The following is an 18525-nucleotide window of genomic DNA, read 5'->3' as shown; positions in this document are numbered from 1 at the left end:
ATCATAGGAGATCACCGGGAGTTCGTCGGTTAGCAGTCAGTCGAACAAATGTCGCACCTGCGTCTTCGCGGCCGTGGTCGCTGCAGCCGGAAAAACCCGCAACTCCGAGAACCCCACATTTACACATCAATTATATACAGTGCTTCCAAAAAATGTTTGTTTTATTAATTTTATTACGGGAAAAAAAATATGTTAGAACAAATTCCCCTTTGCCAAACTGAAATAATTCCATGAGGATGCAGGAAAGTCATTCCCCTTTGATGTCTAACACCGTATTGTTTCGAATATATGACGCGCTTTTATTCTTCTTCTGGGATAGACATCTGAAAAAAACTGGGGTTGTCTAATAATGAGGGTGGTCTTATATTCAAAATAATACGGTATGTCAGGTTTTGTTGAGTTTTTAAGAAGCACAACTGTTTTTAAGTCGCAGCAATTAAACTTTAGCGTCCAAGAAAAGATGGAGAGTGAGAGATTTGCTTTTCCTCTCTTTTAGAGAACGAAATCAAAAAGATTTGCCTAAATTTAATATGCATTCAGTACAGAGATGTACACAATTAGCTTAGCTTAGCATAGCATAAAGACAGGAAGGAGGCTGTGTCCAAGTTCAACAGTACACCAAACATGAAACCTTAGATTAAATGTGTATCCTGCAATGTGAAAAAACAGTTTTAAATTCATATGAATTCATCTTTGAAAAACTTTGAAAACAAAACGTTAGCTTGTCTCAGTCATGCTACTCCTGTTTGCATCGTTTCCATATTTACCGTCACAGAGGATCAACAACTTTCCAAAAGCTGCAATGCTGTCCAACACTGCAAATGTCAGGATATATAAAATCATTTACAAAAATGAACACATCTTACAAATCTATTTATTTAAAAAACATCATGATTCATCACTCATTGCATTAAAATGACAAATAAAAAGACACTGGGGGAAGTCTTGCAGTGACACGTTTAGTGGTGTGTATTAATGTTGGCACAGAGCCCGAAATATTCACCCTTAATCTACCTCGAGCGTTGTAAATGTGTGTGTGTATGTTCATGATATAGTTGCATATAATTATTTCTGGAGACTGCAACAGCGCTTTCACAGAGAGGCACACACACACACACACACACACACACACACACACGCTTGTGCAGAGTGTCACCTTCAATCATGCCAAAATACGCGTTTCCAGTAAAAGTGGCGTCCCAAACACAACAGTGGACGATGGACAGCTTCTGCTGAATTTATGATGCGAGATCATTTGGTTCGAAGAACGCTGGCTACAATGAAGGTTCCAAAATTCAACAACCAAAGTGTTATTGTTGCTTTAATTGTACATTCAGTATGTGTGGAGTTAATTTATATGAAAAAAGAAAAATGCAAAACGAAACATCCCACAAATCCTAAGAGTACCATCAGATATTTATAGTTGTCAGGTAGCAGCATTAATCCCTTTGTTCTGGCTTCCTGGCCAGGTTACAAAACACAAGCTGGAGGGGTGATACATGCTCCGTTCAGATATGAAACATCCATGAGAATTTTGGCTCTGATTGAGGGTGAAAAATAAGCTTTACAAGACCCGACTACTGCCTGATATTGCTCATGAAGTTCTGGTATTTGCTTAAAATACTATCATACACAACCCAATACCAGCTCAGTCAGTTGAGAGGGAAACACAAGCTTGGATCCTGCAGTACAAAAACATCCTCTCTGCTGAAACTGTGTTCACACACACACACACACACACACACACACGTCAAAACGATACAACCGCAAGTTCATTCACTTGCTATAAAAACACCACAGAGACGCAGCAGGTCTGACACGGCGGCTGCGGCGGACTTCCTGAAATCACCTGTTAACAGCAGATTTCTTCCTCTTTTTTTTTCTACAAATGTGATTTCTGTATTGCCAGTTAAGTGCAACGTCAACTTCCCAGTTTAGTCTCCGACAGAGCAGGAAAAACCAAAAACCAAAAACCATCTCTCGTATCTTAAAGTGGGATGCATCTCGTGTTGGGAGTTGAAATAAGTCAAATAAAATGTGGGTTCGTATTCATAGGAAGAGTTCAACATTTTGAGGAATGCTTGTTTGCCAGAGGGAAGTCCAGGACTAAACCGCTAACCAAGCTAAACCAGAAATTGGGGTGGGGGGAGTGCCAAAGATTCACTGACATGGAAATGAGAGAATGGCACTTGGGGAAAAACTAGAAGAAGTCTAAACGAGTTTCTTGGGGCGAAATGTTTTCTTTCTGTTAGCTTAATCTGTGTTCCCACTGAACTATCATACACATTTCAAATATCTATCGGCGCACGGCACATGGAACAGATTACGTGACATCTTAGTTTGGCAAATGGACTTTCTTTTTAATCCCTTGCTGAAAGTGCTATGACACAATGGTGCGGTGCGCGCAGGGGGACGGCCACGGTTAGCTTCGCTGAGAGGTGGAGGCAAGCTGTGCATAAATAAACCTACTCATGTGTTTGTTTAACCTGCAGTTGGGTAGAGCTGTAAAAAAAAAAAAAAGGCAATTTGATTCAGATATAAAACAATATGTTGGTTTTACAGTTGAGTTTTATGTAAAGTTTCAATCAAACGCCACGGAGCTAAGCTAGCTGTTTAGCCCTGCATCATGTCTGTAAGCTAGCTTAACGAAGCTAACACGTCACCGAATAAGCACATGTAGTCGCTTCTCCACTTCATGGGTCGACTCTAGCTAGACTCAACTTGGGGTCGTTGGTTATCCACGGGTTAATAGTCGTGGGTAGTAAAGGCTACTTGGATGTTCACTGACTGGTACCTGCTCTACTATGTAGGTGTACTTTTGTGTGGTTGTGGATAAACAGGGATACGCTCCCCTGTGGTGTGTTGTGTTGAAGATGGCTTTAAGGCAGTTGTATGCAGTAATGTTATTATGACTCGCTAAACAGAGGTGGACAAAATTCTGGTACCAAAAAGCAAATCGTCTCAAAATGTTGGACAATTCCTTTAAAAATAAATAAATAAAACTTGTTTCATTTATATATCTAGATATGTATCTATATATATGAAATATGAGGCTGCAAACTGCTGAAAACACTCTGAGCCTCTTGCACCATCCACTACACTGTGATCACATGACAGTCAAGATCACATGAAAGACAAGATTAGAGGACGGCTACGTCTACATGTCTGGTTGCAGGCGACTTTGATGTCATCAAAATGTGACCCTGGAAAAGGCTCTTGTTGCTCGTGAATGACATCAATCTGGTATTATAAAACACTACATGCAACTCTGTCTCACATATTGTAGCACGGCACTCGCACAGTGTACGAAACACACGCGCGGGCGGGCGCGCGCGCGCACACACACACACACGACTGCGGGTACATTTCTGAATATTTATAAAAGAAGAGTGCTTGCTTTAACCACTTTTTTTATTAGTGGCTGTTCAAGTGTTGATCTGAACCAAACGCACGTCCATGAGTTCAAACATTGGCACTAGTATATCACACACACAAACACGCTAACTGCATATCTCCTTGTAAAGCTTAAAAACGTCTCTTTTTAAAATCTCTTAATTTTCAAAAAACTAGAGTTGAGAATAAAGGTAAATATTGTCCCTTTGTCAAGGTAGGAATACTCTGGGTTGGTAGTTGTAGTGCAATACCTCTCCCGGGGAAAGGACGCGGAGCACTTTTTCATTTCCTGCAACTTCTGCTGCCTGTATGATGGTTCCTCCACAGAAATGAAGCTCAGGCTGCCTAACCTGTCACGTCACTGCAAACACAAAATAACTTTACCTCAGGTATTCATTTAAACCCATGCAGAAACACTGAAATGCCTTCTTCTCCAATCTCAGAGAAAACTGCATTTTTCCACAAAAAAAACAAAAAAAAAAAGAACACAAAGGTGATTTGCAAGGAGCCTCGACTCCCAAGAAAAAGAGGTCCAGCCCGAGCCCTTCATTTGTTATTCCTAGTGTTTATAGAGGCAGCAGTTCTGCGAAGTGGTCCTTTATTCCCAAGTGGCAGTGAAGTCTCCTCCAAAATGTACCTCTGGATTGCTCAGTTTCTCAGAGCGCTGTGGCCATAACAGCGAGCAAATAGGTCTCTAAAAAAAAACCAAAAAAATGACGACAAAACAAAACACTGGAAGCACCACAGATTTGTGAAGTCTCGAAGGCTATTTCCCAGTTGGTGGTGGTCAGAGTCCCCTGCTCCTCCACTGCAGAGCACCTGTTAAAGCACTACGATTGGTCTTCTATCTCCAGAAAAGTCATTTTAATCCCAACGTCCGTCGCCTGGAAACAACTGGGTGTCCCAGAAGTCGTCTACAGGCGTGTGTCTATTGTGCGTGTGATGTTTCCTGTGAGCGCTGCAGTGTGTGGATGCAGGGGAAAGTGTTTGTCAGTCCATCTCCAGGTCCATCAGTTTGTTGCGCGAGCGAGGAGTGTGCGCGGTGTTACGGCAGCAGCACTGGGCGCAAACCAGACCCAGGACAAGCGAGAAGAGGCCGACACCTGGTGACACACCGCAAGGTGGAAAACAAAAACAAAGCTTTTCAGGGTGGGTGCTTTTTAATAATCTTTCTTCATCACTCCAGATTGGTTTTGCATTATCACCCCCCCCCCCCCGCTCGATACTGTCAACACGGATTATTTTCATATCACAGTAGCGTGAGAAGTTGCAGCAAGTTCAGCCTCGGTGCCAACTGAAGCATGTTTTATTGATTGTCATTGGCTATATTAAGCCTGACCAAATTATGATTCTTGCCTTATTTAAATCCACTGTGGACTGACAATGCCAGCTGTCACTCAAGTGTCCTAAATAAGCACAGAGCAGCGCCGTCGGAGGGTAATTTATGATCATGCTACGATTCTGGCGAGTCTCCAAATGCAGGCAGCGCAGACACAGAGCTCATCTGCTGGAGTATCGATTGCAAGGGGATGGACAGGCTTGATGCTTGTTCTTACAGAGAAATTTCCAAGACTTTTCAATGACTTTTCTAGTTTTTGATTTTTCACGACCATACGTTTTCTGAAAAGAAGGTTGTATTACCTATTGAGGCCGACACACCGTACAGGAGCGGTAACTTTAGGGACTCCCAGACTGGAGAAGGAGAGAGAAGAAAAGAGATTTGGTGAGACAACGGTGCCTTCAAAATAAAGAATTCTTTACATCCGCACAGCTTTACAGCCGGTGTATTCATCTGCACAGCAACACACACACACACACACACACACACACACCTGCAAATCGGACAGTCAGGAAGATCCGGGATGACGTCAGCTCTCCAGCTTGAGTCCAGGCTCCTGTGGAGGCCGACAGGTACCAGGGAGTGGCGATACAGTGGTATTCACCGCTGTCACTGGAAAAACACAATCACGCGCTGAGATTCAGGCATAAATCACGATAAAGAGTGATGAGAAAATTCACTCACCTGTCCTGAGCCCCGTGAATGTTCAACATGTAGGAATGTGTGTCTTCTCGCTCTATTGAAACGTCACTGGAGGAGTTGCGATACTCCTTCTTCACCACGCCAAATCGGTCCACGCTGGCTACTTGTGTCATGGTCTGTCCGCCACGCAGCCTGGTGAAAAACCAACGCACCTCGTACGCCAGGTCATCTAGAGGAGACAGACAGAGATAAACCTGTGACCACGCCGTTCAACTCTGTGGTCAAAACCAATGTAGCAGTTTTGGGGTTTTTTTTTTGTTTATTTTGATGGAGCCAGGCTAGGCTAGTGCTACGCTAGGCTAGTGCTATGCTAGTGCTATGCTAGGCTAGTGCTACGCTACATTAAACTCAAGAAACTCTGACTAATATTGTGTACTGTAGGTCTAGAATTTTTTTTAAAATACAATGCTGTTCTAAAAATGTTTAACATATTAAGACATTAAAAACACATTTTTGAGAAGAGCTTCCTGAAAAACATCTGTATTTCTCAGCCTCTGTGGTGGATAAACATGAAATAAGACATTTATCTTCTACTCGAAATGAATTTCTGTTGCCTTACTTTTCCTTTAGTGTACTTTTTTTTTAAACTAATACACACACACACACAAAACCTGACAGGAACTTCACATCTCATTTGCAAACATTCCCTCTTCAGGGTCTAATAGTAAGACTTGAACCGTTGCTTTGGATTTAGATGAGCGATGTAGGAGGTTCCCCTTCCTGGATGGAGTGAGAATATTAACGATGACTCAATCCATTCTAATTAATATTCCAAGTTACAGCCCCTGTTCTCCCCAGTTGGTGCTCTGAAATGCACAAATATTTAATATGTCAATACAGGAATAAAATATAATGAGAGAGAGGGATTCTTTGTTTCTAGTTCAGCACCACGACGACAGCGAGTCCAGGATGCTCGACAACACCTCCGTTATCAATCATTAACATGCCGCTGTTCCTTTTCTTGTGGTGAGAGAGGAGAAGATGAAAAAGACAAGAGGTGGACACGCAACATAGAAGGCAGGATAGTGATGACAAAAGGAAGAATTTGTGATAATAGATGTAATCTTTGGGAAGGGGGGGGGGAGGCGCGCAAGCTAATTATTTGTGAGCGCAGGAGGTAGCAAGAGAGCGAGAAGGAAAGAGATAGAGAGAGACAGAAGCACAAACTAGTCATTAGTCTGTCATGGAGAGAGGGACTATTAGCACTGTGCCTCCCACACACACACACACACACACACAATAAAAACCCCATGCAGCCTTAGTCACCCTCTGTCATTTAGGAGACAAATAGAGGATACAGTTAAAAAAAAAAAATAAAGAGAACATTTGCGAATGACAGTGTGAGAAAAGGAAAAAAGGAAGACAAATGACGATGAAAAACAATTACGGGAAAAGGGGGGTGAAAAAAAAGATGAGCGATGGAGAAAGGAAGAGGATGAAAGAAGAGAATGGAGCGAATATAATGAAGAGAGAGAGTGAGGAGGAGAGTGAACTCACCCAGAGCGGCGTAATGAATCACATCTCAATTTCTCTCTCCCTCTCTTCCCTAATGGTTTTAATATTCAAGTGCTACATCATTAAAACTCAATGGCGGCGGCGGCGGCGATGACGGCAGGAATAATCCAACCTCGGTTCTAGTTTGGTGGACATATTAATCACCACCTGAGAACTCCGCGTGTGCGCCCTTGATCGAATTCAGTTTTCCAGGGGATGATTTGACTTTGTCTGGTTCAAACGTCTCCTTGATCGCCGCTTCACCCGGTGGGAAACACCCGGCAAACTTTTAAACAGTACTGAGAACAGCGAACATGCGCGTTTACACTACACGGAGCCCAATGTTGCAGGTATAATCTGAATTAGTGCTTAATCCAAATCAAAAGTAGCTCATGTAACCAGATGAAGAGTCTGGTCAGATCGACTGGAGAAGTGGAGCGTAATCCTTTGATAATCCAATCAATAGGACGAATGTCATCATGTCAACTTGTCATCTGATCACTACAGAAGAATCCAACGATGAAGAAGAGCAGTGTCCAGGAGGAAGAGGAGTGCACGCACACACACACACACACACACACACACACACACACACACACACACACACACACACACACACACACACACACACACCCCCATAGCTTGAAGGAGTTGTTCCAACAAGAAAGGACTCCAACGCATCATCACACTCAGATGATTGAGAACTTCTTAGCCTCGTGAGTAAAAACTGCTACAATAAATTACCGGAGTATGTCGTTGTCTTCCTACCGCTGGAGTTGATTCGCCCCCTGCTGGTTGATAATAGAATGCAGGTGAAATTTTGAAGCTGACCGCAAAAGTTTTATTGACACATTATTTCACCGGCCGCTCACTTTATTCTTAACTGGATGTTATTGTTGTCGCCACGTCTAGAATTATATATCCCGATTCATTAATGCCGATTCTATAATTCTGGAGTCTGACCAACAATCACGCAGTTTCCTGAACATAAGTACTTAGAAAGATACTACTATGCCGTGAGTGGCCAAAAACCGAGATTCCGTCTGTATTTTACGTGTCCTCAGATGATTATTTACCTTCAAGCTAAAGACATAATTACACATTTCAAACCTGAAATTGAGTCAGAAATACCTCCAGAGAGTCTTTCAAGGTGAGAAAAATAACAAACCATCTTTAAAGGTCACCGAGAATGAAAACCATCGTTTTCCTGTTTTTTGTATTTATTCAACGTCCCCCAGTTGTGGGGAACACACACAAAGTGTGAGGCAGTGTCATAACCTCTGTTTGAAGTATCTCCCCTTTTTTGAACCGCCGCAGGAAAATGGACCAATGCGTTTTTGGCTGAAGTGTTACGTCACAGTTCAGTCAGTGCCCCCCCACTCACACACACTGAACCCACCCCTTTCATACACGCCCCTTCGACATGTTTCGGGAGGGGGGCGATTTACGTGAGCGAGCCGAGTGAGTGCAGCTCTCTCGTGTCGCCCGCTAGCGCGACACAAACTGGAGCCTGCAGCAGCAGCACTGACTGAGCAGATTGATTGAATGAATGGCCTTGATAGAATTGAGAGCTTTGTTTTATCTGCGCTGTCTGTCGCTAGCTGGCCTGGCCTGGCTTGAGGGGGAAGGAATCTCGCCAGCCAGGCAGGCTACCAAGGGGCCAGGCCAACGGGAAAACTCCCGGTTGTCCCGACGGCCACCCCGCCACTGCATATACGGCTGGATCCGCGAATGGGCCGTGGCTACTTGGTATCTTATCTTACGAATGTTGTTGTTGGATATGGAATGTTGTCAATTGACAGGAGCAGTCACAGTTAGCACCAGTGACAGGTAGCCGAGAAAGTGGGAGTACTTTCTTTTCAGTGACAGTGAGGGCAGCCAATCACCGAGTAGTACTTCAATGAGGTTGCCAGATAAACAACGGCAACCGACTGCCGTCAACTCATGCACTTGCATAAATAATGAGGTTGCCAGATGAGGTCAGAAACGACGCCAATAGGGACAAACGACGCATTCTAAACCCAACATGGTAGCATAGCGGTTTCAGAGAGCCTTTAGGAAGGTTCTGAGCCATTACAGACCCAAACATTTTGTGTGGGGTTACATATCACATCCCAGAACAAGAATTAATACCCCCTTCAACCTCTCTATGGCGCCTTTAAGGTCAGCGATCAAAGACAACAATAAAAACTACCTCGGGTTCTCAAGAGGAAGTACGAGGGGGAAGACCGCCTCTCGTCTTCACACGGTTAAATCTGACCACACGGGACGACGACGACGAAGATGATGATGATGATGAGGATGCACTCGGACAGCGCATAGGGGAGAGTAGTTTTGGAGCAAGTAGCCAAGCGCTCCATCTAACAAGAGAGGAGGAAACAGGAGGTGACACGAAAGGGGGGGGGGGGTCAACTGACCACTGACCACACACACACACACACACACACACACACACAAGCACACACACACACACCCTCCAGACTTGCTGACCAGAATCAGCTGATGAGTAAAGTTCTGACAATGAGAGAAGGCTGATTTCGGCATGGACGTCCTGAGGGAAGCCCGCATGGCTCCTGGCTGGAGCATAAAGATGGTAACATTTCTGATATCATTTTGCTGCAGTAGCCTTCCTTGGTTTGCTATGTTTGCGAGGTCATGGATGTTTTAAAAGAAAGCCTCAGGGGCTGCACAGGAGAACAGAACATGCCGACCTCCAGTTTAATCCTTCGTTAACTTAAAGCGTCAAAAAAAACGTTTGAAACCAAACCTTGAATGATAATCTGGAGTCATTTCTGACTCATTTTCAGGTTTGAAACGCCGGTAAAGTGTAAACCTTCTCGACTTCCAAAATGTCCTGGAACTGAGCCCGTCATCGTTTATCCAGCTGGCACTGGGAATTGAACCAGCAACCATCTGGTCTCAAGTTTGCTCTTCTAACCTTTGGACCGCAAACCTTTTAAAACTCCTAAAAAAAAAGGACTTCCACAGTATTTGTGGACTAGGACTAAAGCTGAACCGACTGGTTCACCACCTGGTGCTGACTCCGCCTTGCTGCTTTGACATTTAGGGTGGAAATACACATTTCAAGCTGTTTTAGCATACTGTCCACATATGTGGATTATTCCCCGTTGCCCGCATCTACACAGGCGGGGGGGGGGGGGGGGTTGTCTTGGCCGACAGTGAGGATTCCTACGCCGACCCACCAATAAGCGCTCCCGTCGGTACATTCTTCAATAAAGGGGAACAGGTGGAGGTGAAGATGAAGGATGGGCGTCATAAGTGTGATGCTCTCTCGTGGTGTGGACTCAAAGTGACCTCATGAATCAAACCCCGGCAATCACGTCACACAGTTTATTGAACTGCAAAACTACTGTACATCCACGACTAACATGTCATCTTATTACGTGCGATGTGATGTTATTACTTTTCTACTTTAGCACCATGTTTCACCAGTTTGAATCGAGAGTCCTCCTCCCTTCACAGACCTGCTGTTTAAATCAGAATTACGACACAAAAACCTCACCCGAATCGTTCCAAACGTCCTCATCTTCAGTTTCATCTCTAAATGAAGTGCTTTTGAGAATCAGCCCCGGCTTGGATTCAACCTCTCTTACCTGCTTCCAGCTCCAGATCTCATTATTGATTAAAATGATGGGGCGTTACAATCTTTGATTTGTCGCTCAAGTTGGACTGCAGTTTGGGGGGTAAAGTCAAGAACCTGGCATTGAACTGACAGCATATTTTCCTTTCTGACACATATGCAAACCATTTCCATCCCTTATATAATCACGTCATGTGAAAACTGCTTTGCTGACGGTTGAGATAATATATATGTGTTTCTCTGACGTGCTGATAACGGCAGGTTACTATCTGACTTTGCCATTCATGATCAAAGACACGCTTTGCATAATTCCACGGGACTGGCGCGCGAACTCGTCTTGTTTCAGCGACGATATTCGAGGAACGCAGCTATAATTAGAAAGCCTCTGCTTTCTTACAGTTAGCCCCACATCCTTTACTTTTCTTTGTTCTTGACAGCAGAGAGGACGGAGACTGAGGAGTGGGAGGGAGAGGATTGGAAACTCTTAGTGACTGAGGAGATTATTTTGTTTATCACGCCACCATAAACCAACACCAAGAGGCATTCAGCAACACATCTCAAGCTGGAGAGCATGTAGTATCACCAGAGACCCCCTCGTCTCCGCCCCACGGGGAGGTGCTAGAGGAGTATCCGATCCCCCACCAGGAGGTTGACGCACAGCTTCTCCCTGACAGCTGTTCCTCTGCTGTACCCCCCCCCCCCGATGAACCCACTCACTCCTAACAGGATCAGCTAAAGTTGGCCTTGCTGCATTGCTGGTGACCAGAGGGAAACAGACCTGGTGAAACTTTTCTTCGGTGGTGGAACCTGCATTATTGAGTCAGATTGAGCTCTGGACTTAAAAGACGGCTCGTAATTCGTTCGACAGGTTTGTTATTCTGCACCGTTGACGTGCGTGCTTTCTTCCAGCACTGTTAGAAATCACTCGCTACCTTTAAAAAAAATCAAGACAATACTCAATTTTTTTTCCTGGTCACTGGCTATTTTTTACATGGAAGCCAATATTTCCTGACATAAAATCCTATTAAAATGCTGCCATATAAACAGCATTGTCAGGTATTAGTCGCAGGAAGCATTAACGGCATTAAGACGAGCAGTGTCCTGATCCGAAGCGCATCATTGACGTGCACCGAAGACGTGTTTACACCTTGGTCACACTGTGACGTACTTCTAGAGTTTTTGCAGCGTTCTTTGATGTTTATGACAGTTGAACTGCTTTACGGCGCATGGTTCAGGTTCCTGCAAGTGTTACAATCCTGTTTGTGAGCATTTTTTTTTTTTTGCATTATTAGCAACAAAAAAAGAAAAGAAAATCAAAGTGTAAACTGTCACAACATAACATAAATTGCATCGGGTCAAACTCTGGAACGAATCTCTGACGCACAACTGAAGTACAAACACTAACCTCGTGTCAACGCCTTCATTGCAATATTATCTTAGAATAAGGTGAATTATAGCCGTCCATGTAAATGTAGCCTCGGAGACACATAAAGTGGTTAAATTCAACCTTTATGACAGTTATAATTAGCAATATCGTCAATTTTTAGTGCCCGGCCCTTCTATCCAGCGCAGCAGCTTCTCCAAGCGATGCAGGCGGGTGTTTGGATGGCGGCAGAGGAGAAACTACGGCACATCTCTAACAGAATATCTGTCTCTTGTCTGAGCTAATAAAAGTAAAATGGCTGTATGTGAAAATGAAGACAGGCTGATTGGATTTTTCCCTGATTAATCCCTTGGGGAGACTCTAAAGCACACAAACAGAGACACACAAAAGACTTGACAATTACCAGCGAACGCTTGTAATGAAAATGTTTGTGTGTTCTCTGCTCCATAAAGCAGGGCCGCACTGGTGGAGAGGAATACTAAACACAATAAAAACACTATTTAGCCTGGCAGAAACGGAGCTACTAGAGTGCAAAGTTTCCCTCGTTACTGGCTGCATGCTGAATGAGACCTCCAAGTAGATGAAGGGAAATTCCACTTGGTGGTGAACGGTGTTGCTGTCCGTTAGGGTTTGGTACAGAGATGCTAATCCTCATGCTAGCTGGTGGTGATTTATAAATGGTGCTCTTAGTTCATTTTTAAGATTTTCTGCCTTTTCTGTTTTAACCGAAGACCATTTTTCAAATCAGCCAGGTGGATATGGCTCTAGTTCATGGGTACTTGCCGGAATATATGTGATGCTACCAAGTACCGAGCGACGCACGATGCACAGTCGAGCTAATGGCAAACCAAACACGGACCCAAAAGTAGTTCCACTTCTTAAAACTTGATCTGCTCTCTGCAATATTTTTCATGCAGAACAGAAAGTTGGCTACACGTTTTCGAAAAACACAGTTAAGCACAAAGTCTACCGAGAAAGTAGCTCCCCTGCAGCCGCTGAAGCTAGCATTAGCATTAGCTGAAAAAAGTGAGAAAGAGCAGCGAAGGCTATTTGTATGTACGATTTTTTTTTTTTTAATTCCTCTCACCATTTTTTCGCTCTCCTTGAAACCTTTTTTTCATGGATGTTTGAATACCATGTTTTATATCCAAGGTTTTTATGCTGATTTTTGACAGGTAGCAATGTTGATATTTTCTATATGTTAGTTACATTTTGTATACACGGTAAAATACATGTGCAAGTAGTTGTAGAACACTTGGAAGGCCCCATAAATAACACATTTAATGCATTTCCTCAGTCTTGAGCAAAAACTGGGACAATATAAATATCAAGCTGGTGATAAATTGTGCATTTTTGATGCTATCAGTCACAAAACTGAGGTTAAATGATGCATTCCCAGTTTACTGCAGTTGTACTGTTTCTACCAGCTTCTGATCCCCGAAACAGTCACACCGCCTTCGTCTAACTTCATCTCGGGCTCTCCGGTTCTTCCGCCTCATACCAAAAACTTCAATCTTTAAACACATTAAACTTCAGTCTTGGCAGTCTGATCACACTGAAATCCTCCTTTAACGCCGCTCCCATTTCTGTTTAACTGCGGGACCTAATGGAGTGAAAATGATGGCACTATTCTGCTCTTTAGGAGTGGCTCCTCAATATTTTCAATTTGTGTTTTACCGTCAACTCATCCTCTCTTGTTTCCACTCAGCTCCACTCTTTTCTACCCCCCCCTCCATGTTGGGTTGTCTACCATTTGCTCTAGGTTTTAATCCTGAGAGTGAGACGATGCTTGATGTTACACGTTCTTCTTCTGTTTTGTTTTGGGGTTTTTTGGACGACAAATACGAAAAACGACAATCAAATACCGTGCGTGAAACTTACTTTTGGAGCTCTGAATCTGTGCGCACCCCCCGCCCCCCGTCTCTTTATTTATCTTATAACTGAAAAATGGCATCGTCAAACGTATTTCAAAGTTAGCGAGAGAACAGACCTGAAAGAAGAATGTGTCTGCGTTCAGTGGAGAAACAAAAAGCTGATGTTTGTAGCTCACTGAAAAGTCCACGTTGTTGTCCTGACGGATCGAGAAAAATCATTCAAATATGAATAAATTGGCTCCGATTCAGCTGCCGAGATGTTTCATGTCAACTCCGTCTGTCCCCGGCTTTTATCTAACACACTGAATAGCAGTTTACGAATTCTTAGAGCCTTTTATGTTCGTTGTCAATAACGAGGACTGATGTTGTCAATCTTTCTTGGTTAAAACAAAATTTTTAAAAAAGGACATTTTATGAGATTTGTAGTCCGAGGGAAGTTAGTTTGTAGATTGCAAAACCGAACGAGTGTCAATGGGATGTCGGGAATTTCAAATGGAACCCCCTCTGAGGTCGGAATTCCTCCTTGGAGACTTGGACATACCCGGTGAACCCAGAGGTCACAATTCAAAATGGCTGCTGTGTATCAGTCGGGTGAGGACTTCGACAATATACAGTTTTTAGCAGCTCAGCGTCTAATTTGTAGATTAAATCAGTTATGCAGTGTCATACTGAATCGGTAGGCATGCTGCTACAATGTTTATATGTGGAAAATTCGTCCCAGAATGTTATCAACTCTTGTTGTTGTCAGCAGCTGTGTGGTTTTGACTCTGCCCCGCCTCTCCTACTGGAAGGTGGTCAGCATTAGCATAGCATTAGCATCTGTTCCTGATACTCCACCTGCGCGGTCGCGGGAAGTGTGATGCGATATATTGAGACCTTCAGGGACCATTTTGAGTGAACTTTTTAGCACGAACAGGAAGCAAAATTATGCATCACATCATAAAGAAAATAAAAACAAATGTGACATGGGGGTGACATTCGATACATGGTAAAGCATCACCCAGCTCAACTGCAAACAAACAATTAGCTGAGTTGTGAGGCCAGGTCATGCTAACAGGAAGTAGCCTGTAGCGTAGCCAACTACTTGACCCGCTCGATGAGACCGGTTCTCGGTTGGAGAGTCTCTCTCCGCAGTCATGGACCCATCTAGCAAATCGGGTCCAGTCTCATCTCCAGGGACCCCTACTACACCACCCATCTCCTCTCATCATCACCCCCCTACTTCATATTGTCAATCCTCTCTTCAGCTACTCTTCTCTTTCTTTCTCTTGCCACTTTGTTAGAATTCCCTGCTTCTCTCCTTCTCTGTATTCTTTTTTTTTTTTTTTTTTAGAGAGGGAGGGGGGACTTTGCATGCTGTTCTCGAGCCACTCTTCCTCCATTTACTGGCTCCTCTATTCACTCTCTTGCTCACTTTAACAATCTGTTTAGCTCCCTCCACTTTTCCCCTCATTCACTCCCACCTTCTCTCTCTCTCTCTCTCTCTCTCTCCATCTCGTCGCCTATTCTTTCTCTACCTCGTTCTGTCTCCCCGGCCGGCTAACGGAGCGTGAGATTGGCTAATTAACGGCTGCCTGTCGGCCCTGCATAGACAGCTGGGTAATTTGGTGAAAGAAGAGAGGAGAAGAGAGGAGAGGAGGAAGGAAATGAGGAGCCAAAAGGGGAGAAAACTCTACCAGTTATCATAAAAGCCTAAAAACTGTGTTGCTTGTCACCTAACAACACAAAAATGGGAGAACAGGACTTGTGCAAATGTGTGAGGGACCAAAAATTCAAATTCCTGGTTGATATCACACTATAACATGATTGGTGATTTAAAGCTACATATGTTAACTGTCTTATAATTAGATATTCGCCTTAATTTCTGTTTGTTAATCAATCCTTCCTGACACTGTGACATGTAAAATATGTCAACGCTGTACGGTGGAATTCTTAAAATGATAAAGTCACAGTTGTCTCATGCCAGGAAAATGACTTTTTGGAGGCCAATTCATAAACTAATAGCAAAAAAGGTGACTATTTAACGAGAAAACAGTTTTAAAACAGGGTTTTTTGTGAATTAAGAACATAAAACTTGAATGGGATTTGCTTTGACAGGATCACTGGTGGAATTTAGTTTATTTACACCAAAGAATATCAGAGTCGAGTCAGATTTTCCTCCAACAGGCTAAAAAAGAGACACTGTGTTAGCCAGTGAGGCACAAAGCTTCATATCTCCCGGGAGAAACATGCTGCTACTTTAACAAAAGAATTTCAGGGCGAGAAAGAAAAAAGGAAAAAAAAAAAATGTTGAAAAGACTTCAACAATTTTAAAGTGGCTTCAAAACTGAGAGAAAACTCTCTCTAATACCACTGTTTAAAGTATGAAGAGTCTGTCAAACACACACTTCCATGACTGGAATAACATGCCAGTCATTCCAGGGGTAATAAATACTCTGTGTGTGTGTGTGTGTGTGTGTGTGTGCGCGTGCATGCAGCGGCACACGGAGAGAACACATTAAAACCCAACACACGGAAAAAAGACACAAACACACAAGAACACACACGCGCGCGCGCGCACACACACGCGTTTGTGTGGCTGATTTCTTCTGTAAATCATTAATAAAACTGCGAAATCAGCAGCATGGTGAGTACAATCACTAATCATGAGATGATTTTGTGCGTATTTGTGGGTTTCAACATCATCAAAACAAGCTCCAACAGGAGATACGTTTTCAGCCATCTCTGAGGAATGTAACCACACACACACACACACACACACACACACACACACACACACACACACACGTGACTGCAAAACCTTTCCAGTAATTTTCTCAAGTTCTCCTCTCATCTCATTGTGCCAGTTAGGATGAAACAAACAACCATTTGCAAACGTGCACGCAAACACACACGCACACAGGTAAAGCTTTGAGGTTTTGACCGCGCAACTGTCCTGACATGTGATCTGAGGTACATGCAGGAACAAAAAGGTACTGCATTATTGTTAACCACATGCTGCCACACCCTGCCCTGTGTGTGTGTGTGTGTGTGTGTGTGTGTGTGTGTGTGTGTGTGTGTGTGTCTGAGTAGAACACCTGATGGTCTGGCTGTAGTCCAAACATGAACCAACATAAGCACAACACCTTTGTTGTCGCACAACAGTAGTCACTCCTTCACTTTCTCTGCTCGGGATTAACCTGCGTCTCAGAGAAACTGTTAGCATTGTGCAGGTGGAACTGTATGGAAATTAGCATTAGCTACACTAGCATACAAGTGAAGCTAAGTATGATCTGACCTCCATTGTTGACATGTGACTTCATGAACATGGGAGCTGTTTATCATCACACACAGGTACAGCTAACACATGTGTCACAATGTTTAGCATTGTTTTAGCATATGCTATATCTACAGAAGAAAGAAGGGCATTCTAAGGGACAAATGGGTTGTACAGAGTTGACACTTTTCACATGCACAACAGGTACAGTGGCCTGTAGCGGCAGATTTAGGCAACCACAATGGCACCGGTGGCACAATGGAGGTGTTCCTTCTGAGATTCAGTCATTTTTAAAACCCGGAGGGTCACATGGTCGAGCGATGAGGAGAGCGATCCAGAGATCTGGAACGATTGTTGATCGCAGTGACGGACCGTAGCGACTCGCTAGGCAAACACACCCGGTGTGCGTTTTAGTGGAATCAGGTGTTCTGCTGAGACTGAGGGTGGTGGTGGTGGTGGTGGTGAATGTGAGGATCTGGTCTTCATAGGTGAGTCAACAAGCTCCGAATGAACAATTCGTACGTTGAGGATGAGCCAGACAGCGCTCTGGGCAGGTTCAGTTTACCTTAATCACATGATATTTAACGACATGACACCCAAAGGGGGGAAAAATCATGAGTCACCGTGACCGTTGAGGAAACAGCCTCCTGAGATGTCTAAAGGGTGAGTCCGCCCAAACCACAACATTCTTCCCTCTAAACTACATCTCGCCTCACTTTTAGTGTCAGTGTTATGTTTGGACATGCCGCCATCTCACCAGTATAAACCAGAGACCTCACTGGAGACACTTTATATAACTACTCAATGAATGATATACTGCTAATACTGCTTCCAATGCAGTATCCGCATGAATATAACAGTATCCCTTTCTGGCTTCCTCTCAGCTGGGACGCTGAGGGGGGATTTCTACCCATGATGCAGCTGTGTTAGAGAGCACGCTTAACAACAACAACAACAATCCCTGCAGTGTTTATCTGCTCGGAGTCTACATGTTTGTTCACCCTCCACACGCGCGCGCGCGCACACACACACACACACACACACACGCACATATTCCAGGTGCAAAGGAACATACACACCAGGATTCCAACCACATGTTGGACGGAAGAAGAAAGACGCTAGAGGGGGAAGAGAATGTGACAGATGGGCAGAGCGGTGCGTGACACATGTTTAAGTAAGCAGCATGGAGTCATGAGGAAGAGGAGGGAGGGAGGGTGCACGAGTGTTTAGAATGAGGACGGAGAGGAAGAAGAGACAGAAGAACAGAGGGATGAGGGGAGAGATGGTGGGCTAATGTGCACACAGAAGTGAAGAGATGGGTGGGACATTAGAAATAATTCATCTGTTTCACCAGTGTCTCTGTGCTTTAGGGAAAGTACCTTTACTACAACACTGAAGTATTCTGCTGTAATTTATTGCCATATTTCCAATTTATTACATTTAGGGGGAAAACATGACAAGACTCTATTTATACTGCAGGTA

General features: G+C 43.8%; 1 protein-coding gene across 4 annotated transcripts in view; it reads right to left on the bottom strand.

Moving 5' to 3' along the window:
- Window positions 1–18525, bottom strand: part of ptgfrnb (prostaglandin F2 receptor inhibitor b) — a 51150-nt gene continuing 32625 nt past the window's right edge. For 2 of the 4 annotated variants that reach the window (XM_086190468.1, XM_086190524.1), the window contains exons 13-16: window positions 5417–5603; window positions 5226–5344; window positions 5035–5085; window positions 1–4496 (exon numbers count right to left, since the gene is read on the bottom strand). In XM_086190468.1, the coding sequence (XP_086046594.1) occupies window positions 4384–4496; window positions 5035–5085; window positions 5226–5344; window positions 5417–5603 (470 nt within the window). In that variant the 3' untranslated portion in view covers window positions 1–4383. The remainder of the gene's footprint in view (window positions 4497–5034; window positions 5086–5225; window positions 5345–5416; window positions 5604–18525) is intronic. The other 2 variants (XM_086190656.1, XM_086190610.1) reach the window with 2 other exon arrangements.

Source organism: Aulostomus chinensis, chromosome 1 (assembly GCF_037954235.1).
Source record: "Aulostomus chinensis isolate RoL2024-O1b breed Wild chromosome 1, RoL_Achi_v1.0, whole genome shotgun sequence".
Lineage (NCBI taxonomy): Eukaryota > Metazoa > Chordata > Actinopteri > Syngnathiformes > Aulostomidae > Aulostomus > Aulostomus chinensis.
Note: the sequence above shows the minus strand (reverse complement) of the source record. Positions and strands in the feature narration are given on the sequence as shown.